General features: G+C 41.7%; 2 protein-coding genes across 3 annotated transcripts in view; both read right to left on the bottom strand.

The window, feature by feature from the left end:
• LOC137323995 (uncharacterized) overlaps window positions 1–6,720 on the bottom strand; it is a 98,489-nt gene extending 91,769 nt beyond the window's left edge. Inside the window, exons 1-3 of the mRNA XM_067988166.1 lie at window positions 6,493–6,720; window positions 1,332–1,474; window positions 1,201–1,240 (exon numbers count right to left, since the gene is read on the bottom strand). Of these exons, the coding sequence (XP_067844267.1) occupies window positions 1,201–1,240; window positions 1,332–1,474; window positions 6,493–6,685 (376 nt within the window). The 5' untranslated portion in view covers window positions 6,686–6,720. The remainder of the gene's footprint in view (window positions 1–1,200; window positions 1,241–1,331; window positions 1,475–6,492) is intronic.
• A 4,289-nt stretch (window positions 6,721–11,009) lies between these two features.
• LOC137323613 (protein mono-ADP-ribosyltransferase PARP14-like) overlaps window positions 11,010–22,466 on the bottom strand; it is a 54,051-nt gene continuing 42,594 nt past the window's right edge. The window contains exons 13-17 of one of the 2 annotated variants that reach the window (XM_067987302.1): window positions 20,774–20,980; window positions 20,058–20,687; window positions 19,173–19,309; window positions 13,157–13,334; window positions 11,010–12,460 (exon numbers count right to left, since the gene is read on the bottom strand). In XM_067987302.1, the coding sequence (XP_067843403.1) occupies window positions 12,174–12,460; window positions 13,157–13,334; window positions 19,173–19,309; window positions 20,058–20,687; window positions 20,774–20,980 (1,439 nt within the window). In that variant the 3' untranslated portion in view covers window positions 11,010–12,173. Of the gene's footprint in view, window positions 12,461–13,156; window positions 13,335–19,172; window positions 19,310–20,057; window positions 20,688–20,773; window positions 20,981–22,466 lie in introns of those variants that run through there. The other variant, XM_067987303.1, reaches the window with a different exon arrangement.

The raw sequence follows: 22,466 nt of genomic DNA, 5'->3' as shown, positions 1-22,466 counted from the left end.
GAAAAGATAATTTTTAAAATATTTTTAAGAATCTCTAACAACATTGACTATCTGAAGGAATGAGACTCCATACTTGTAATAGTTAATTTTCAGAACCAGAGAATTTGACTGGCAGTAATTAACACTTATCACATCATTAAAAGGGTACTTACACTGAAATGGACAAGGCTTAACTTTCTGTGGTGAGTTTAGTTTGTATCTACTGAACAAATACAGCAACTTCATGCCATTCAATACATTTCAATGGTGAGGCAGACAGCGAGATGCCATTTTTGCAAATCCAACGGCGCATCTCAGACAGCAACTTTTTGATATCCACGTTTAACTGCGCATTTGCCCCTCGTTGGAAGTTGCTGTAGGACTATGGGATCTTTTACGTCCACTTAGTTTAAATAATGTGAGCGCCTTTAGCCTCACTGTTATTTTGGCAGCAAATTCTGACCCCATGTTACTGACTACATTTTCTGGGAAAATTTAAAAGCATTCTAAACTTGATCAAATTCAAAAATCAGGACTATATCAAGACTTTTAAATAGAATTACACATGTTTAAACAGTTGTGTAAATATTAAAACCGTTGGGACGTTGGCACTATAATGGATTTTATTTCAAGGGAATATATAGGAAATAGCATGGTTTTTTTGAATTGTGGGACCAGTCAAATGTTCTGCAACGGTCTTTCCAGGTCCTGTACATTCCCATATTCGTAAGTAAACCAGTAGTTTTCTCTTTGGCAACAGGACAAAGTCCCACAAAAAGTAAGCGCCACTTTTTAAGATGTGACTTGAACTTGAAAAACTGCATGAAAGGCATCCACTAAAATCAAAGTAAATAACAAGAAATGTAAACAATTTATTTGTTTAAAGCAAACATGGAGGAATATTCTTCTCATTTTGGATCCTCCTAGTACCATTTTCTAATACTCTGAATCCCCCCCAAAATCACCAATACTAGAGACTTATTGAAGTCAAACCAAAATATTTTAAATTGATCTACACTTAACTATTTTCTTCTATTTTCTGTCTCAGCCACTCAATTTCACATATTCTGCACTAGTAGTTTTCAGTCCACCTACAAACACCATCATCCTGCTTGTGGAAAGATACTTTTACACATCCTTTTAAAGGAATTTGTCAATAGGAGGAAAATCTCCATCCTGAGTGAATCAATGTTTTAACTTTTTAGAAGAAAGTCGAAGTACCTTTTTCTATTTTGGGTTGTTTTCGTACAGAATTCAGGTCCTGTTAAAGCACAAAAATAATGTCAAGATTTAAAAGGAAATCAAAACTATATTTTATATTTACAATTTACACAATATACATATAAACTTACATATTGTTCTGGAGCCAGTTGTGTTGCTGCTGTCCAATCTCCTCCAGCAGCTGCCTGAGGTAGAAGTCTGACAGTAAAGTGAACTTTGCCCCTCTGTTGTAGATCAATTTCATGAGCCTCTTTCTCCAATACTCGACATCTTACTAATGAAAACATTAAGAGGATCAGTTAGAAATACTAGATTACACTTTAAATTACAAAATGTATTAAAGAAATACTTCATTAATCTGAAATGGATTGACAGGAATAGTAGAAATTAATGGAGTAGAGGTTCCGCCAGATTTCAGCACAATTGGCCGAACCAGTGCAAAAGATTGGGAAATTTTAAACGTTACACCCAATACCACTTACTTTAGGCTTTTGCGCAATCTTTTATGCTGGTTTAAGATTCAATTTTCCTGGATCAAGCCCCACCCACAAAACTGGACAGGCCCCCAGGTCAACATTGCGAGATTCCGCCGGTTGTGCTGGTTAAGGAAGGCTCTTCAAATTGTGCTCATTTTCTTAGGCGCACAGGCACTAGTAGGCACGTTTTAAAAGTTTTTAAATATCAAGAAATGTTTAATTTACTAAGAAACTGACCAGCACACACCAAAGAAACTAAATGGTTCAGCATAGTTTTTTTTTTAAGTCATTTTAAGTGATTTTAAATCAGGTTGCTCACAGGTGGAGAACTGGATACTAATTAAAAATGCTTATTTTTTGTGATAAATCCATTTTCAGCTGAATTAACAAAACTGCAGTAGGTTAGCACTCTTAAATACATTAATGAATATTTTTTAATGGAAAGAGAAAATAATAAACGATTACGTTCTATTACGCTGCCCGATTGCACTTGTTCATGGAAGGTTTTAACGTTTTTGACTATCCAAATGCATTTCAGTGGAAATTTGAACTGTAACCTAACCAGTGCAGTTTCAGGCACAATTTCCCGATTGCACCCAAAGTGAAAACTCTACTCCAATATGTGTATTTTCCTCAGGATCTGATGTGGTATTACAACGCATTGGTCTGTCAGAATGCAGGTTAATTTAACAGACGACAGGTCCTAAATACTAGCAATAGTATCATTGAAGGTGGCAGGGAAAGTCTAAGTGCTTCCACACCGGCAGGAAACCCTTTAATCGATGAGCAAATCTTTATCAGGGGTATGTGTATGCAATATCTCCCTGTGTGTTTTTCTCCCAGTCTCCCTGGGTTGAGAAGTTGGGCAACTGATTCCACATCTCTGCTGATGTTGCTCTCAGTTGGTCTCTAAGAGCTGCGTGGAATTCTCCAGAGATTCTCTTTCCACTTTCCACCCTACTTGTACCTCGCCAAAGCAGCATCTAGGAACTGGATGATTGAATCTTCATCCCATAATATTGTGTTCATGCTCCACCATATTCCGCCACCTAGTGGTCTATTGATAAGAGTACTTGTTTTAAAAAATCTGGATTTATTCAAAGAAAAACAGCCTACAGGCCTCCTCTGTGAAACTTCACATACACTGATTTGCTACAGAAGCAAGAGAAGCTGTAACACTGGGGTGATGTAGCAAAAGAAATGACACTTCTCTTTTGTGTCTCGATGATGGTAAATTATCCTTCCTCATCCTTCTCGACCTTGCTGCAGCCTTTGACACAGTTGATCACACCATCCTCCTCCAACGCTTCTCCTCCGTCGTCCAGTTGGATAGGACTGCGCTCGCCTAGTTCCATTCTTATCTATCCAGTCGTAGCCAGAGAATCAACTGCAATGGCTTCTCTTCCTGCTCCCACAGTTACCCCTGGAGTCCAACAAGGATCTATTCTTGGCCCCCTCCTATTTCTCATCTATATGCTGCCCCTTGGCGACATCATCCGAAAACACAATGTCAGGTTCCACATGTACGCTGACGACATCCAGCTCTACCTCACCACCACTGCTCTCGACCCACACCCACTGTCGCTGATTTGTCACACTGCTGGTCTGACATCCAGTACTGGATGAGCAAAAAGAAAGAGCTAACCAAAGGGCCAGCTCACATCCTAGCTCTGCTGAAGAGGACAGAGACGTTGCCTTCAGGGGCCCTGCATTTAAAAGAAAGATGACTTCTGTGCACCTGCAATTGCTGAATGTATTGGACTGCCTGCCAGGGAGCTTGCAAAACATGTCAGATAGTACACTGGAGTCCACTACCAATTTGTACGTGGTTCTCACACATGGCATCGACACTCTGCAGTTAACCCTGGAGTGTGTGGTCATCTCGAAGGCTGTTGCAGCTGAGTAATCTCTACTGGCATCTGTGACATTGTAATAGGACCACTAAGGGATGCCGATTGTTACAGTCTGCAGCTGGGCTCTCTCAGGTCTGAGCACCTGGAGGTCGGCAACCACAAGCATTTCATGTGCCTTTGAATGAGCCACAGCAGTCTCTCTCCTCCCATGTTAAGCCACTAGGGGACCATCTCATTCAAGTACAAGAATAGGTGAAAGAGCAGTTCAGAAAGGCACTAAGGGCTCAAAATGGAGTTACAAATAGTTTGTAGGTTTTGTTGTAAGTCATTAAAATGACAATGCTGTTTGAAATCTTTGTGTGTAGGAAGTGAAGTTCAGGGCTGCAGTGACCTTGATTACAACAAGCAAAGCTAGTTATTACTCTGTTATTGCTTCCCTTGGGAATCAAAGTTTTCTTTTGCGCTGCTCCTCAGAGAACTGCAGGCAAGTTGTTCTGGGCCGATAAACTCTGTTGAGAGAGTGAGGCTTTCTCCAACCTAGAAGATCCTAGAAGACAGATTCCTAGAAGAACCCCCTTCAAGAAATAACTGAGATGACAGAAGCCCCTTAACAGTTCAGAACCTGTGATGTGGAGATGCCGGTGATGGACTGGGGTTGACAATTGTAAACAATTTTACAACACCAAGTTATAGTCCAGCAATTTTATTTTAAATTCACAAGCTTTTGGAGGCTTCCTCCTTCCTCAGGCGAACGTTGTTGGAAACGTCATTTCCAACAACGTTCACCTGAGGAAGGAGGAAGCCTCTGAAAGCTTATGAATTTAAAATAAAATTGCTGGACTATAACTTGGTGTTGTAAAATTGTTTACAGTTCAGAACCTGTAATAGAAACTGCAGAGGTACCACTGGGAGCTCCCACGGCATCGGATGGAATTTCTACCCCAATCCATCTCGAACAGAAAAACCACCTTGATGGAAAATCCAACCCTCTGTTTTTGTGCTTAGAGAATTCTTGGATAAAGCAATGGATCTTATTTAAAAAGGCAAACTTGAATTTTACAGGTTTTTCTAGAGACTTATTTTCGTTTGTCTGCAGTATCTTGCTTCATTGTTTATTTAATGTGCAATCTGAAACTATCAACATTGAGCAGCAGATGACCACTTTTACTGTCTCAGTGATGTTCAGTCTGCAAACTATGCCCAACATAATGCCATTATCGCCACCTAGAATAGATCAGTTTCCTTCTGCACAAGCCTCTTAATGGCACTGGCTTTATTTTGTGCTGCACTTGCATTCTGTCAGTACTGAACTTCAGCAGCTCTTGGAGAGGATTAGGGACAGTTGTTCAGGTAATCGTTGCCAGGTTGGTAGCACTGCTCAGGCTCCTCTCCCAAAATGGTGATCCATTTCCCTGGCTGATTTGTTTATCTCTCTGTCCCAAGTAATACCAGTCAATAGTTCCCTTCTCTCATTTCTGTGTGCTGTCTAGGCTATCCTCCAATACTAAACCCATTCCTCCCCATTGTTTGGCTACAATTATTTCTCCACATTGCTCCCCATTTTACCATTTAAAGAACATCGATAAATTACAGAGTTATAAGTGAAATGAAGGTTTCTAATTAATCATGGTATTAGTTTCAACAGACAAAAATACTTCATCCCTGTTGGGACCAATTATTGAGCAGATGGACCTTCATCTAAATTTCACACACATTTGAAAGAAAATTGCATTTGTTCTCCTTCCCCCTCCCAACCTCCCCCCGTGCCCCCCACCCCTCCCTCTCCCTGCTGAGAAAATCTACAACATTCACTTCCAGAAACTTATGGCGCTTCTGTCATTGCAGTTATTTCTTAAAAGGGGGTTCGTCTTGGAATCCCAGTCTGGGAGGAGGATGGAGCAAACAGAGCTGCAGCTGTAGGGAAAGCAAAAAGGGGGAAGCAAGTTTGGAGAAAGCCTTACTTTCTCAACAGAATTTATAAGTCCAGAACTACATACCTGCAGTTCTCTGAGGAGCAGAGCAAAAGAAAGCTTCAATTCTCTAGGGAAGCAATAACAGAGTATAATCAAGGTCACTGCAGCCCTGAACTTCTTTGCTTCCTATACACAAAGATTTCAAACAGCATTGTCATTTTAATTGGACATTCAGGAGTGAAGTTAGGAAACACTTCGACATGCAAAGGGTGGTAGAAGTTTGGAACACTCTTCTGCAAATTGCAATTGATGCTAGCTCAATTGTTAATTTTAAATCTGAGATTGATGGATTTTTGTTAACCAAAGGTATTAAGGGATATGGGGCTAAGGCGGGTATATGGAGTTAGGTCACAGATCAGCCATGATCTCACTAAATGGCAGAACAGGCTAGAGGGGTGAAATGGCCTACCCCTTTGTTGTTTGGTAAAAATCACCAGTGGTAAATTGTTGTTGAGTGGGAGATCCCAACATACTTAATATTAAAACTATTGTAAAATATGAAATATTTGCCTTTTGCTTCCTGGAGCTCAGCAGCTGTCTATTTGCTCCAGCGAATTATGGGCGTTGCAATCAGTACAGTCGCTCAATACGGAAATCAATCTTCTCTGTGTTAAATTAAACGCTTTTAAGCAAAATATGGAAACTCCCGCTATTTCGTGAGGCTGTTCATGTGTAGACTGGTTCTTTAAAAAAAATTCATTGGAGACCCAGCACTGGGAGCAGCTCCAGCCGGACCCGGACTCTGTTGGGTCGGTTCCCCCGACCCTCCAAATCCCATCATTATGATTTTAGAATCATATAATAATAGAAAGGTTACAGCACGGAAGGAGGCCGATCGGCCCCTCGAGTCCGTGCTCTCGCCCAATCGAGGATTGACTGTTACTAAGTAAGTTTCCAATATTAAAGTTGGATTTGATTTTGTGTAACTATGAATTCTAACCAGTTGTGTCTGAAAGTGTGAACTTTAAATGATTGAAGAAACTCACGCACTTTGCTCACTGGCGAACCGCACGACCGCTTGGTTTTTGGAGGGATCTTCATATTCCACGATGCAGTCTCCGCCGTTAGATTTCTTTCTACTTTGGAAATAAATCTGCAGTTTGGTTTTCAAAAGTTTAGCGATGTCTGGACTCCAGTCGCCCTCAATTAATAGAGAATATTGATAGACACTTTCAGCCGCCATCTTCTACAAGTGAGCGGAAAGCTATTCTGTCGTCTATAGTATTTTCCCCAATAGTTTCACTTTCGTTTCCTGGGAAACAAAACTTCACTAAAGGCCAAGTTGTGCTGAAGTAGGGAGTTCATGTTTACAAGGTTATTTTCTTTTCTTTGATACTTCTAAAATTTCAGTTACACAAAACACTTAAAAGTACCTTTGAGGATTGTATGGCTTGGTACGTGTAAACACTGCAGTGTGATACTTGTCATTGCTCACATTTGCACTGCCTCATGTATCTTTAAAAACACGGGCTGTGGATTGACAAGTACAGTATACTGCATATTGGACGTGGGTGGCAATATTATTATTTAATTTGATACGCTTCTTTTGTGTTTTATGATTTAGTTTTCTATTAGTTGTGTCCCTCTAAAAAGGGGGCACTTTTGTTAGGTTTTTTGTTTGATGACACTGGCTTATGGGTTTTATAAGAAAAGCCATCTTACAAGTATAGGGTGTCGTTATTACAATGCCAATTGTACATTTTTGCCATTGACTGACAGAATATCCAGTGTCCATCAGTCCATAGAGGGGAAGGCTTGTTCAGGCCCTCTGCTGCCACCAGTGTCCCTATATTTCCTCTGACCTCTGAATAAAGAGGCCAATCTGTACAAATTCTTTTTTTAAAAATTGAAAATCTTCAGAGGTAGACCTGCCCCCCTTTGGGGCCAATGTAATATTTGTGGAGACCAGTACACCTCCATACAATCAGCATACTGACACCACTACAACTCTGGGTTCCCACTGAACCTCAGGAACAGGAATTCCCAGCTTAGGGAATCTGCTGCCCCTTGTCTGTCATTTGCCTATAAGCGACAGACAGAAGTTGCACCCCAACAAGGCACTGAGGTAATGTTTGGAAATGGCGTAACCCAGTGTAACTGGATGTCTGCCACTTTCCTAAGAATTAGTAAAATGTGATCAGATTTTCACATATAATGTTGGGTCTTTGAATTTGCATGTAGATGTTGCTACCATTATATACTCACTTGCTGTTGATTTAAATCCAATACAATTTCTCTGTAGGTGGCTCCATGCAACTTGTAAGTTCTCGGGGTTACAGGAGAAGACCGGTGGAATCCTTGGAGAATTTCATTACCAATATCTTTAGATGGTATATATGTATATGATACAACAAAGGCAATTAAAGAAGAAATAATGAACCCGCATCCATATAGCACCTTTCACATCTTCAGCCAATCAATTACTTTTGAAATGCAGTCATCATTATTTTGTTGGCAAAGGTGACAGTCAATTTATGCACAGCAAGGTTCCCACAAATAGCAATGGGATAAATGACCAGATAATCTTTTTCTGGTGATGGCGGTTGAAGGATAAATGTTGGCCAGGACAACGGGTGTATTCTCCTGCTCTTCCAATAGTACCATGGGATCTTTTACCTCCACTTGGTTTAAATGTCTCATCCAAAAATACAGCATCTTCAACAATGCAGGACTTCTTCAGTATTTCACTGAAGTAACATTGGATACCTTAATATGAAACAGATTACTACTGCAGATTTTGATCCCTTCTGATTGAGTAACTTTCAGCAAACACTGTTGCTATCCTTTTGTTTACATGAAGGAATTGCAAGTTGCATGGAGCCACTTACAGAGAAATTGTATTGGGTTTAAATCAACAGCAGGCAAGTTTATAACGGTACCAACATCCACGTGCAAATTCAAAGACCCAAAATTATATGTGAAAATGTGATCACATTATACTAATTCTTGGTTTGTGTGGTGCTCTACTTATATATGGACAATATATGGACAAAAGAGCTGAATTCCAGAGGTGAGGTGAGAGTGAATGCCCTTGACATCAAGGCAGCATTTGACCGAGTGTGGCATCAAGGAGACCTAGGAAAATTGAAGTCAATGAGAATCAGGGGGAAAACTCTCCAGTGGCTGGAGTCATACCTAGCATAAAGGAGGATAGTAGTGGTTGTTGGAGGCCAACCCCTACCCCAGGACATTGCTGCAGGAGTTCCTCAGGGCAGTTTCCTAGGCCCAACCATCTTCAGCTGCTTCATCAATGATCTTCCCTCCATCATAAGGTCAGAAATGGGGATGTTCGCTGATGATTGCACAGTGTTCAATTCCATTCACAACCCCTCAGATAATGAAGCAGTCCGTGCCCGCATGCAGAAAGACCTGAATAACATCCAGGCTTGGGCTGATAAGTGGCAAGTAGCATTCGCGCCAGACAAGTGCCAGGCAATGACCATCTCCAACAAGAGAGTGTCTAACAACCTCCCCTTGATATTCAACGGCATTACCATCGCCGAATCCCCCACCATCAACATCCTGGGGGTCACCATTGACCAGAAACTTAACTGGACCAGCCATATAAATACTGTGGCGACAAAAGCAGGTCAGAGGCTGGGTAGCCTGTGGCGAGTGACTCACCTCCTGACTCCCCAAAGCCTTTCCACCATCTACAAGGCACAAGACAGGAGTGTGATGGAATACTCTCCACTTGCCTGGATGAGTGCTGCTCCAACAATACTCAAGAAGCTCGACACCATCCAGGACAAAGCAGCCCGCCTGATTGGCACCCCATCCACCACCCTAAACATTCACTCCCTTCATCACTGGCGCACTGTGGCCGCAGTGTGTACCATCCACAGGATGCACTGCAGCAACTCCCAAACCTGCGCCCTCTACCACCTAGAAGGACAAGGGCAGCAGGCACATGGGAACAACATCACCTGCACGTTCCCCTTTTGATTTGCTGGCACTGATTCTTTACAGAAAGGAACATCTGGTGAGCAGCCTGGCACTTCCAGAGGATCCATTTCTGCACCTGATTTCCCCAGTCCATCATGGCACCTTACTTATTCAAGCATCAACCTAAACACACACACTCGGGAGGAGGTAAGTAATGGGGCAGTGGGTATATCACAGGGTGAATCACAGAGCACCAATTATCAGGAGTATCTGAAAGAAAATGATGAGAAAACAACTGTCTCCCTGGAGAGGGCAGAAATGGCTTGGCTGAGGAGACCAAGGATCAAGATCTCAGGGGCCCAGTCTTTATAAGATCTATGATTTGGCAGCATAGAATTCATAATGCAGGCAGTGGAGACAATCTTCTCTCATGTGGTGCAGATAGTGGTTAAGTTGAAGGAGTCTACAAACCACATCTGCAATACCAAGCAGGAGATATGTCATGACATGAAGAACACCTTGGTGAGTGTGGCAGTCCAGGACATCACTGCAGCATCCAAACTTCAGGAAGAGGCCCCAAGGGCAGTTGTCGTTTCTGGATTGGCACCAATGACAGCTTCTGTAAAAGTCTTGAAGAGAACCATTGCTCAGGATTTTCAGGACTTAATTGGGACTATTTAACCTGCTCTCATGTAGACTATTAGCCCAACTGAGCTTGTAACCACCACTAGTGGGCTGCAAGGATTAGTCCCAAATGACACTTATCTCATGATAACATGCCTGCATCAATGTAGCCCTTTACAATGCCCGTATAGGTGGGAGCTTCTGGTCTGGGCCTGTAGGCACTGGATACTTAAGCGACATGACACCAGAAGCAGGTCCTGCAAGGGTATCACGTCACTGAGATGAGTACCAGTCCTTGAGGGCTCTATCAGTACAGTCCCACCTCATTATGCATGTCAGTGCATGCTACCCAGGAAGTAGCCAAGATTTCTTTATTCAAACAAACCAGGATACCTACACTGCTGAGCCAGAGCACTGACAGGATGGCTGATGGGAAACCAGGGGTACCCGCTTCAATCTTAGCTCCATTTTGGCATCCAAGAAGAGGCTAAAAACAGGTACAGTGAAGCCTTGGGCATTACCAGAATAATTGAGAAGACCAAATATTAGAGGTATGTGAAAGGTCTTTGCTGTCAGTGAAATTGTAGTTGAGTCATTAACTGTGAACTGTGAATGATCTGTGTGTAATGTTTGATAAAATTGTTCCATTTGACAGATAATTGCATTATTTATGCACTGTTTCAATGTTTTGAGTTTCTTGAAACCTATAAATATTTAATTAAAAAGAGAAAGGCGTGCATTCAAATATGACGGTAAGATCAACTAAGCCTCTCACCTGTTCTGTTTCCTGTTCTGTTTTTGTACAGTTTGACATATTTCTGCACAGTAGGATCTGCCAAGTAGATTTATTTATCTCTGTTAAAATCATTTCATACAAGTAAGGCATAAACTTTTAATCAATTGCAGACTTCTTTTAATCCAAAGAAAAATTTAAAATTACATTTTTGATTTTCTGAGTGACAATCATGAGTAAGAATCACGAGTAAGAAAAGTTTAACTTTCTTTCAGTGATTTATTTGAATATTTGTCAGCAATCAGTTACATTTAAAGAATAAACATGGAGCATTTTTTATTTTTAGAATGTTATAAATGATTGAAAATCAACAGGTCAGTGGATAAATGAAAATCTCAGCGGACATTGCAAAATGGTTATTCGCACACATTGCTACAACAGCCAAGATAGACTTTGGCAAAGCCCAAATATGCAGCTATATACTGAGAGAGGAGAGAAAAGGGACAAAGATTGAGAGTGAACCCTGTCCTCCTTGGCCCTCCTCAACTGAGGCTAAAAAGATGAGTCCTCCTATGATGGACTACAGACAGTAAAATCTCAACTGATCAGTCTAAATTTATGGGCTCGTTACCCTGAAGAATACTCCCCTCAGACATTGCAGTGAACCAAATTCAAAACTCAATTAGAGCAATGGACAGGCACATCTGCCCATCAGCAGCATGGCATCATTTTTGCCTTACTACTGCATGCTTATCCATTTACACCATCTTAACACATATTTGCTTTTTCTTTGTGTGAGGGGCTCCCAAGATGAAGATGCTAGCATGAGAAATGAGCATAAATCTGCCCTAATAGACCAGTATCTGTCAAGCACTCCACACCCTGCCAGTACCAGCACAAATACATCCACTTTTGGCGACCAGATAGAGAGTCAAGAGGGTTCACCTGGTAATGCTCTGAGCATAAATGAGCAGGACCAAGAGGAAATGGCAGTTTCTGTGAGTCCTACTAATTTGTACCTTACAGGAGATGCCTGAGCTGCTCTTCATGCAGTCTTTTGAGAATCACATGGAATTGCAGAGAATTTGCAGCAGTGTTGCCCTGACATCAGTACAGGGATGTGAGAGGTTTTGAGAATCTGCAGGTCACCAAGGAATGAGAAGCAACTCCACAGCGATCCTAGTTTTGCTAATGAGACTTGTTTTCAAAAGACTCTTACTTCGGGCTTTAAGAATGCTAGGGGATTGTTTTTTTTAGGACCTTGATAGCAGGTTTTACACTCGTGAGTGGCAGTCAGGGTCTGAGAACATAGGTGGAAAAGTTGAATTCCAATTTCAGTTGAGTTACACGGGTATAAAGAGCACATAATAAGCCATTAATATAGAAAGTACAAAATCACAAGTGGCATTTTCTATCTGAAAAGATTCAGTCATTTAAAGGTGATTAAGTATTCTGGATAAGCTTGAATATCATTGAAAATGATGAACATTGAAGGATTCGATACACTGTCAGTGACGCTGTCATACAAGTCTGTAGGATTTGTTGGATTTTTTGAAGGGGGAATGATCATTCCTGCCTTTCCTTGACAACAGACTCCAGTAAGTACTCGAGCACGATACACATACTTAAATCCATTCGGGTCAGGCCTTGAGTATGTGTTTCGAGCAGAATAATTAGCATCTATGGCAAAATAGGTTCCATTTCCGAACGTTGTGGCTACAAAAGAAAAAAAACTTGCTTAATTGTGCAATTCATTTTTCATTCTGAAAGCATCAGACATCTTAATATTACGCTTTTTAAGAAAACATACCAGAAACATATTCGCTTTGAACCTCCCTAAATTAAGCACCCTTAAGACCGGCCTCCATCAAATCTAATTTTAAAAAATGTACCAACTAAGAGGTTTGAAGCAGTGAGGCCGATTTTAGTTTGCTGCGGTAATCAGCCAGGTAACATGCATCGCGTTCCTGTTTTGGGAGGGAGTACTGACCTCCCATTTTGAAGTCTGCTCGAAAATCAAGTCGGGCAGGCCTTAGATGGAAAGTGGGCAGGACTTTGCTCCACATTTTTGTTTGCCTACCAGCCCGTTTTCCAGCTTGAACAGACTAGTAGGTGTACAAAAATCAGACCAGTTTGTCTAATATTATACTCAAAATATAATCTTAAATTATTTCTTTCAAAAAGTGCATTAAAGTTTCGCTCTCAAGAAAATAGCCACAAATATTTTTAAAATAAGGGATCAGGAAAAGACTATAGTTCTGATGAAAGGTACACACCCAAAATATCATAGCCTGGCTTTTCTCTTTACGGATGCTTACTGACCTGCTTTACATTCTCAATATGTTCTGTTTTGATTTCAGATTTCCAGCATTTACAGTTTTTCCCTTTTGATAAAGAAATACTATTCCTTACCATTCCTTCCTGCATAGCTGCGATTAAATCCATGATGGTTGATTGAATCGAATGTGTCTGGTGCTGTTCCATGAAATAAGATCCTTTCATTATTAGTGCCAACAGGATTTTTTTCTTCCAGCAGTTGTTTTTTAATCATATAATTCTTCCAAAGACATAGGTTTTGCAATCTTTCAATCTGTTAAAGGAAATTTCTTGGTCAAATTTATAGACAGGTTAATTTTTAAAATAAAGCTCAAAGTACTTAAGACCAAACAAAGTCGGCTTCTATTACAAAAGAAGTGTCCACACCCAAAATGTTAAATCGTCTGTTCTCTCCAGAGACGCTACCTGATTTATTGACTGTTTCTAGTATTTTCTGTTCTTGTTTAGATTTCCAGCATCTGTAGTTTTTTTGCTTTCTAGATCCTATTACATCAATAAAGGATCTGAAAAATATATATGAATTCCTTTACCACTCTATTGCTGGTAAGAATTCTTTGGTCTTGGTGGCCTAGATATGCCTCCTATTGGCAGGTTTGTGGTCTTAACGCTCGCCAATGTAAAACCACCACTAACCTACCCAATATCATCCCAGAACCATCATTAGCCATGGTTTAGAGGCCAGAAAACCGCCTCCAGAGGGAGAGAAATACAGTTCTAGTGCAGTCTTTTAAAGTCTGTAGCCACTGAAAAGGAGCATTTACAGTTCCAGGCACTGCAAGATGGCCGAGGGAGCAGTAGTCTCAGATATGGCAGCAGCAAAGGGGCACCAAGATTTTAGCTGCCTCTTTGGAGGTGTTGCTGGCAGAAGTCAGGGCAAGAAGGGACCATCTCATAGGCATTGAGGGCAGGAGCTCCATGAGGGTAGTACAGTCTGTCTGGAGGGAGGTGACAGAGGCAGTCAGTGCAACCTCCACCGATTGCCACACAATGCATAAAAAGGTTCAATGACCTGAGAAGGGTGGCCAAGGAAAGTTAAGGCACTTGTGCCAGCACAAATCCTCTAACATTAGTAGAGATTTCTCTCACCTTCCTACCCTCCCATTGTCCTTCTCCCTTAGCACCACGAGTGCAAAGGGCAACCTCTCCAAACACTCAACTACCATCTACAGTCACTAGCAACTCTCTTGACTCACTTTGTCTGCCGCAAGGGCTACTGCTAGTTTTCAAGGACACTTCATTTAAAAGGACAATGCCCCTCAAATTCTCGGCATCATGGGATGCATGCGCCCATATGGGGGAAAAGTGTCCATTCCACTCCCAGGCCTGTAACATTATCTGCTCTCCCTCCAAAGGAAAATGTGGCCTACAACCCGTGCCAGAGAAATACAACCAGGGGAGGATCGCCACGATGGAAGAGACTGAGTCTGCAGGAAGATGAAGTTCTCCAAATTCTGGACAGATGTACAGGAGGGCCTTAGGAGAGGGTGAGTTTGAGCTGAGCTGGCAACAAAAGGTTAGTAAAGGCAGGACAAAGCTCATCAAATCTCCTTTCAGCTCCACATGCTGTCTCAAAGTATTGCTATGGCCTTATACTCAACAACTAGTTCTTCACAAAGTAGCAATGTCACTATCTGCACAGCTAAACAAGCGACTTTGTCTTCCATTTCATAGGGAGTGCCTTGCAGGAAGAGGTCGTCCACTCTGATGACCAGCAGAGATGCAGCACTTGCCATTCCTGTCACTTTCTTACCAACCTTGTCATGGCATTTTACCTCCACAAGCAGCAGCATAGAAATACCCACTTGGGAGAAATTACTTTGTGAGAATGAAGACCTGGGAGTGGAAGAAAGTGAGACAACGGACTTTGGCTAAGGATCCAGAGCAGTAAGATCTCAAAGGCCCTGCGCTCAAAAGGACAATAATTAGAGAACATGGATCTCATTTGGAGGCAGTGGAGACGGTTTCCAAGCATATGGTTGTTATGATGGATAGGTGAGAGCAGTCCAGATACCTGTACCTGCTAATGCAGAACACATAATGAAAGAGTCACAGCCGCTTCCTGGGTAACTGGCATTGAAGGGTCAAGTGATTAGCATCGCATGTGAGCTGCACATTAATGCAATGGAAGCCCTTTCTACTCATAAATTAGTGGTAGTTTTCATGGCACATGAGTTCCATCAATTGCGGGAAACCAGCTAGCCTATAGAACTGGATAGCTTTCTCTCTCTCTTTGGTCATAAGGCTTAATCATTTGAAATAGTAAACAGGTTGTGCTTGGATATTAATCAGACAAGTCCTCAAACCTAATTAATTATCACCTAGCCCCACTCAGCTTTATTTCTATTTTTATTTAAAATAAATATATGTAGGCCAAAAAATTAAGAATGAAGCCACCAACAGAGTCTTGTGCGTTCAAGTCCCACTCCAGAGATTTGAGCACAAATATCTACCCAGTGCAGTACTGAGGGAGTGCTGCACTGTCGGAGGTGCCGCCTTTCGGATGAGACATTAAGCCGAGGCCATCTGCCCTCTCAGGTGGATGTAAAAGAGCCCACTGCGCTATTTCAAAGAGCAGGGGAATTCTCCCCAGTGTCCTGGCCAACATGTGTCCCTCAACCAACACCTCAAACAGATTATCTGGTCATAATCACATTGCTGTTTGTGGGACCTTTCCGGGTGCAAATTGGCTGCCGCGTTTCCTACATTACAACAGTGACTACACTTCAAAAGTACTTCATTGGCTCTAAAGTGTTTTGGGACGTCCTGAGGTTGTGAAAGGCGCTATATAAATGCAGGTCTTTCTTTTTTTCTTTGCTTCTCTGGTTCCATTGAGAAGGAAATATATTGTGCAGTCCTCCTGAAGAGAGCATCAGTGACCTTCTTGATGCAGCGGTGAGCTGTTGACTGGCCAATGCAGCATAGGTCATCTGCTTTTGCCTGGAAAGATCCAAATGCAGAGAAGTTTATGGCAGTGGTGACCTGGACTAGTACAGGCAATGCTGTTCTCATGATGAAAGTGGGCTGCGGGTCTTCAGTTGACACATTTCCCCAGTAGCCTTCTGGGGGAATGTGCAGCCTTCTGATTCATTGACATTCAGAGAAATCTAAATGAGACCATCTTGATCTGTAGACCCTGGTGAGGGGACACGAACACATAGGGCGTTCATGAAGTCTGACTGTAAAAGTCTCTAATCTGATCTCTTGTATGTCATAGAAGTTACAACACAGAAACAGGCCATTTGGCCCAATTAGACCATGTCAGCATTCACCTTCCATGCCAGCAAATAGTCTTAATCACATTTACCGACCTTATTCCAATATCCCTTCAAACCCTTTTCCTTCATCTGGACTGAAGTTGCTTTTTGGGGAAAATGCTCGATAATACACAAAAAAAAATAAGACTAAAAATGTAAACATGAATGTGGTAAGGTAATCACGTCTTTACAGCACCTTATCCTCCTCCTCTTCATAACACAAAAACAAAGGCTTTCCCACAGGGAAATCCATCCAGAGTAACAAGCAGTACTTTGAGCAGAGCTCTGAAGAAGTAACAGCAAAAATCCTGACAACACAGTATTTTAAAGAATCCTATGCCTTCTCCAATTTGTATCCATGCTAGAGTTGTCAACTCTGGTTGGAGACATTCCTGGAGGTTTGATCACGTGATGTTCTGACCACATGACATCGGACCATGTAACACACGATCACATGGCATCAACAAAATGTTACTGCATTTACCTTATAAAGGTTGGTTCTCTTGTAGTTGAGTATCTTTGCTCAAGGTTTCGCACCAGCAGCTGTTGTACGAGAAGTTCCGAGAACCGGGATACCAGTTGGCAACCAGGGAAGAGGAGAAACCGAGGGCGGGTAGTGATTCACGGGGAAACCAGAGGTGGGAGGAACTTTGATTCCACCAGTAAATAATATTAACTCACTGAAATTGCACCAATAACTGATAGGAATACTGATATCACTCAGATTTCCCTCATAACCAACAGTAATACAATAACTGATAGTCCATTAATAACTGGTAGTATTAGATGTAATGCCCCAACAGCCTACCTGTAACTAGCAGTAATCCTGTAACCCCCTGAAAGCATACCCAGAAATCCTCTGCACTGCACAATGTCTGGTCAGTCCCCAGTTGATGCCACTTTTAATAGGCCCCATATCTCCCCCTACCTCCTTGGACTCTGGTTCTGTGAGAAGATGACAAGTCAGTCAGAGCTGATCTGTACTTGGACTTCACACATCAAAACCGGCTGGTACAGACAGACCTGAACCAAACTGAGAGATTGCACACAGGGCAGCAGGCTCGGTGTTTGGGGCACTTCTCACATGGCACATTGTCCTAAATTCAGCTCAGCACCAACATTACTGAAACATTCCCTGCGCTCAGACTCAATAAAGGAGATTTTCCACAGAATGATAGAAAATACAGCACAGCTGGAGGTCATTCACCCCCTGTGCTGGCACTCTCTCCAGTAACTCCATCCCCCCACCTCACCGCCGGATTCTTTTATATTCCTCCTTTTTAAACATTTATCCCATTCCCTTTTAAACAACGGTCTAGTTTTCATCCCATGGTCTAATAGCCCTAAGTTCAAGAACCTTCCTTCTCCCTTCTCTCTTCCTCGTTAGTTCTTCCAGTGGGAATCCTCAGTCTCCATCCCGATTTACCCAAAGTCAGGTCCCGAGGTTTCATCCACCCCTTTACTGGCTGCTCCTCTATCGGCGACGCTCCCACTGAAGACGTTGTTGCTGCTGCTCCCGGCTCTGCAGAAAATATTGATCCCCACGTCCAATCCATTCCCCAGTCTCCCTCTCTGTCCCTCGCTCAAGCCACAATCCCCCCGCCCCCAGTCTCCCTCTTTCCCCAAACCCCATTCCATTCTCCACCTCTCTCCCCTCACTGCCATTCCCCAGTCTCCCTCACTCCCCTGAACCCCCAGTTTCCCTCCATCCCCTTTATCCCCTGAACCCCCAATCCCCAGTCTCCCCTGAACCCCCATTCTTCCTCTCTCCGCAAATCCCAATTCCCGAGATCCCCTGATTCCTGAGGCCCCCTGATTCCTGATCTCCCCCAACACCTGATCCTCGAGTGTTCCTGACAATAGCTGGTCCCGGCTCTCTGTGGCGATGGAGCTGACCTCACCGGGCCGGAGGCAGGAAATTACACTACAGTGGAACTTCGTGCAACTGGCACCTAAAGCAGAGTGGAGTGGTGTCCCAGTGTTCAATCACCCTGCACAGGGACTGACTGCAGCGCTGACGCACATGTGCAAAAACAAACTTTTCTCCCGAGTTGCCAGGAGCAACGCTCGGGAGAGGAACCATTGATTTCGGGAGACTCCCGCTGAAACCTGGTGGGTTAGGAACCGTATGTCAGTGACATTTATAATTCTTTTGCACAGGTTTAGGGCAGAAATGGAGGGCAGTGGGTCGGATGGGCTGGCCACGCCCTCTTGACTTAATTTACATGGGCAGTAAACACTTCTGGCTGGTATTAAAAGGGTCTGGTGGATTTTTGGGAGGAGAATGCAGGTGCAGTTTTTTTTAGATGGATTTGAGGAGGTAGTGTCAAAAAAACCATTCTGCATTTGGACACGATGGGCCGAAGGGCCTCTATCCGTGCTGTATAACTCTATGACTCTTTTTACTGCCCCTAAATCCACTACAAAATGAGCAGTAGCTCAAAAGAGAATCCCCCCTGTATTTCTTCAGCAATTTTTTGTCAAGCAGTAATATGCAAATTTTCTAAAATACACATGTAGACAGGACTCCACATATTTTAATGTTAACAATGTTGTTTTTAGTCAACTGTGAACAATTTTCTATTGCTGATATCTGGAACCAGTGTATTTGTACCATTCTATCAAATTGTTTTATACTGGGTTATAAATAAAACACAAATCAAACAGGTGATGAACTGCACCACATAAACACGTTAGTCATATTTATCTAAATTTGGAGGTATGCAACTTCCAAACAATCACATATTAATTGAAGGTTTGGTCACTTTCCATTATCTTGTTAGGTTATGCCATGAAAAGGGGATTATATATCAACTAATGTTAAAAGATTGAAATACCTTCATAATCTGAAATTGGTAAGAGCCTGTTTTGAATGATTTCTCCACATCCTGATATTCTTTGGAATGCTGCTGCAGCTGCACAGATCTGTATTGTGATGTTTGCATGTCATCCCAATGGCTTGGATTGCTGTCAGCTACAAATATATCAAATGAATCACCTCATATTTTTATCATAGTTCACATGCTAGTTGAACATTTTTTTAGCTCATCAAAGAGATGGGTTACCAGTGCTAGGATATTTTCCACTTTAAACATCTAATGTCAGCATCAAGTGCTACCAGGACAGATATAATACAAGCCAGATACAGATAAAAGTTTCTCATTTAAAGGGATGACAACATGAGAAAAGCCCTTGGGGGAAACTTTTTTGTACCATTTGTTTACAAACACATGAAATATGGCATCATATGAATGAATCAAATCATTTGTCCAAGATGTTGGAATCAAAAAGAGTGCACAAGTCTTTTAGCTCTTTCTTCTGGGCAAGTAAAGGGTTTGAAAAATATTTTTTTTAATTAAAAAATTATTCAGTGAATACTTTGCCCTAACATCTCCAGCTCTGAGCAGTATTCTACTACACCAGCGAGATTATTTCCATTTACCACACAAGTCATCCTTAGTCCTTAAGATTGCTAGTTTAGTTCCAATTAATGGCAGAATTATAGGCACTTTTGTACTGTGAACCAATGTGCACTTCAAACTGAATTGAGACTGCCCAAGCTAACCTTACGCAGGTTTCTTTCTAGCATGCCATCGTCCACAGTCTCCTGGTCCACTTTACCACCCACTTCATCCCTTGTAGAAAATGTATCCAAATTCTGATATGCATACTCTTTTGAATAAAAATGGGCAGTGTAAATTATGTAGCATGAAAAATGTTACCTTCTGTTTTTAAAACCCTTTTCAGAGTAATTTTATTTCCCTGATTGTCAACTGCAGTATCCTTCCTCAACTCCACAGTAAATGTTCTGCCTCGCAATTCAATATCAGTTGTAGTTTTGTTTTCATTGAATGCCTTTTCCAGTTTGAGGTTTGTAGCACTGTCAAATGGTATGAACTGAGTGCCTTGTTGAAACTGCCATTCCAGCAAATTGCTGATAAGCTCCTCATCTCTTCTTCTGGATTCTTCTTCTCTGATATTGTTAACCATTTCCTGAATTTTGGAATAGGCAGTCAAAACATCCCTAGCGAGACCACAAACTTTGATCTGAGCCCCAGATCTGTTACATTCCAGCTCTACCTTGATTTGCAAACTTTTATGGAGGTGGTTTAATTCTTCGCGTTCTTTTTCAGAAAACTGAAATATGTAGTCACTGCTAATGACTTTTTCATCCTGCTCCGTTAAAATTAATTTTTCTAGCCAGGATTTAGTGCTTTCTATGATTTGCTTGCTGCTTCCACAGATCTCAAATAGAACTGGCTCTATCTGATCTTCTAATACAATATGGTCTTCAGCGAGGAATTGTTTATTCTCTTTACTTTTTTCTCCAAAAAGCACTGTTGTCACTGCATCTAGGAGCATCAGAAATATTATCCATTAGGACAAGACTTGAATACATATAAATATTTTTTGCTTTGTAAGATGTTTTGATACTTACTCTTGGCCTTTTTCCAGAGAGATTCTGTTTCTGGAAGATTGGATCCTTCACGTTTCTGCATACTGCTAGAAAATTCATTTAACATTTGTGGTTGAAAAATGACAAAGCGAATTTTGTGCAAAGAAGTTGGAGATTTTCTGCCTGCAAACTCAGCAACTGAATCAATCATTGCATCAGCAACTTGGGAAGGGTTTGCTCCTCCTTGTCCTATTTATTGGGGTGAAAAACAATTTAAAATTTACATACACGACCTGGCCTTCTGGTCACCTTTACAACAATTCATTGGCTAAGGAGCCAATTTCTCTGAGTTCTTCCTGTGCCCTAGGTTAGTCCTTTAATAGAATCATAGAATGGTTACAGCACAGAATGAGGCCATTCGGCTTATCGAGTCCATGCCGGCTCTCTGCAAGAGCAATTCAGCTGGTCTCACTCCCCCGTCTTTTCCCCGTAACCCTGCAAATTTTTCCCCTTCAAGTACTTATCCAATTCCTTTTTGAAAGCCACGATTGAATCTGCTTCCACCACCATTTTAGGCAGCACATTCCAGATCATAACTACTCGGGGCATAAAAAAGATTTTCCTCATGTTGCCTTTGATTCTTTTGCCAATCACCTTTAATCTATATCCTCTGGTTCTTGACCCTTCCGCCAGTGGGAACAGTTTCTCTTTATTTACTTTATCTCAGCCCTTCATGATTTTGAACACATCTATCAAATTCGTCTTAACCTTCTCTGCTCTAAGATGAGAAACCCCAGCTTCTCCAGTCTATCAACATAACTGAAGTCCCTCATCTCTGGAACCATGCCAGTAAATCTTTTCTGGACCCTCTACAAGGCCTTCACATCTTTCCTAAAGTGCGGTTTACAGAATTGGACACAATACTCCAGCTGTGGCTGAACCAGTTCAACATAACTTCTTTACTTTTGTACTCTATGCCACTATTTACAAAGTCCAGGATCCCATATGCTTTTTTAACCGCTTTCTCAACCTGCCCTGCCATCTTCAAAGATTTGTGCATATATACCCCCAGGCCTCTCTGTTCCTGAACCCCCTTTAGAATTGTACCATTTAGTTTATGTTGCCTCTCCTCATTTTTCCTGCCAAAATGTATCACTTTGCACTTCTCTGCATTAAATTTGATCTACCATGTGTCTTCCCATTACACCAACCTATTATGTCCTCTTGAAGTCTATCACTATCCTCTTCATTATTTACTACACTTCCAAGTTTTGTGTCATCTGCAAATTTTGAAATTGTGCCCTGTAAACCCAAGTCCAAGTCATTAATATATATCAAAAAAGCAGTGATCCTAATACCGACCCCTGGGGAATACCACGGTATACTTTCCTCCAGTCCGAAAAACAGCCGTTCACCACTACTCTCTGTTCTCTGTCACTCAGCCAATGCTGCCACTGCCCCTTTTATTTCATGGGTTTCAAATTTGCTGACAAGCCTATTATGCGGCACTTTATCAAACGCCTTTAGGAAGTCCATATACACTACATCAACTGCATTGCCCTCATCGACCCTCTCTGTTACCTCATCAATAAATTCAATCAAGTTAGTTAAACACGATTTGCCTTTAACAAATCCATGCTGGCTTTCCTTAATTAATCCACAGTTGTCCAAGTGACTGTTAATTTTGTCCCGGATTATCTTTTCTAAAAGTTTCCCACAATCGAGATTAAACTGA

The sequence above is a fragment of the Heptranchias perlo genome, chromosome 7 (assembly GCF_035084215.1).
Source record: "Heptranchias perlo isolate sHepPer1 chromosome 7, sHepPer1.hap1, whole genome shotgun sequence".
In the NCBI taxonomy this organism is placed as follows: domain Eukaryota; kingdom Metazoa; phylum Chordata; class Chondrichthyes; order Hexanchiformes; family Hexanchidae; genus Heptranchias; species Heptranchias perlo.
Note: the sequence above shows the minus strand (reverse complement) of the source record. Positions and strands in the feature narration are given on the sequence as shown.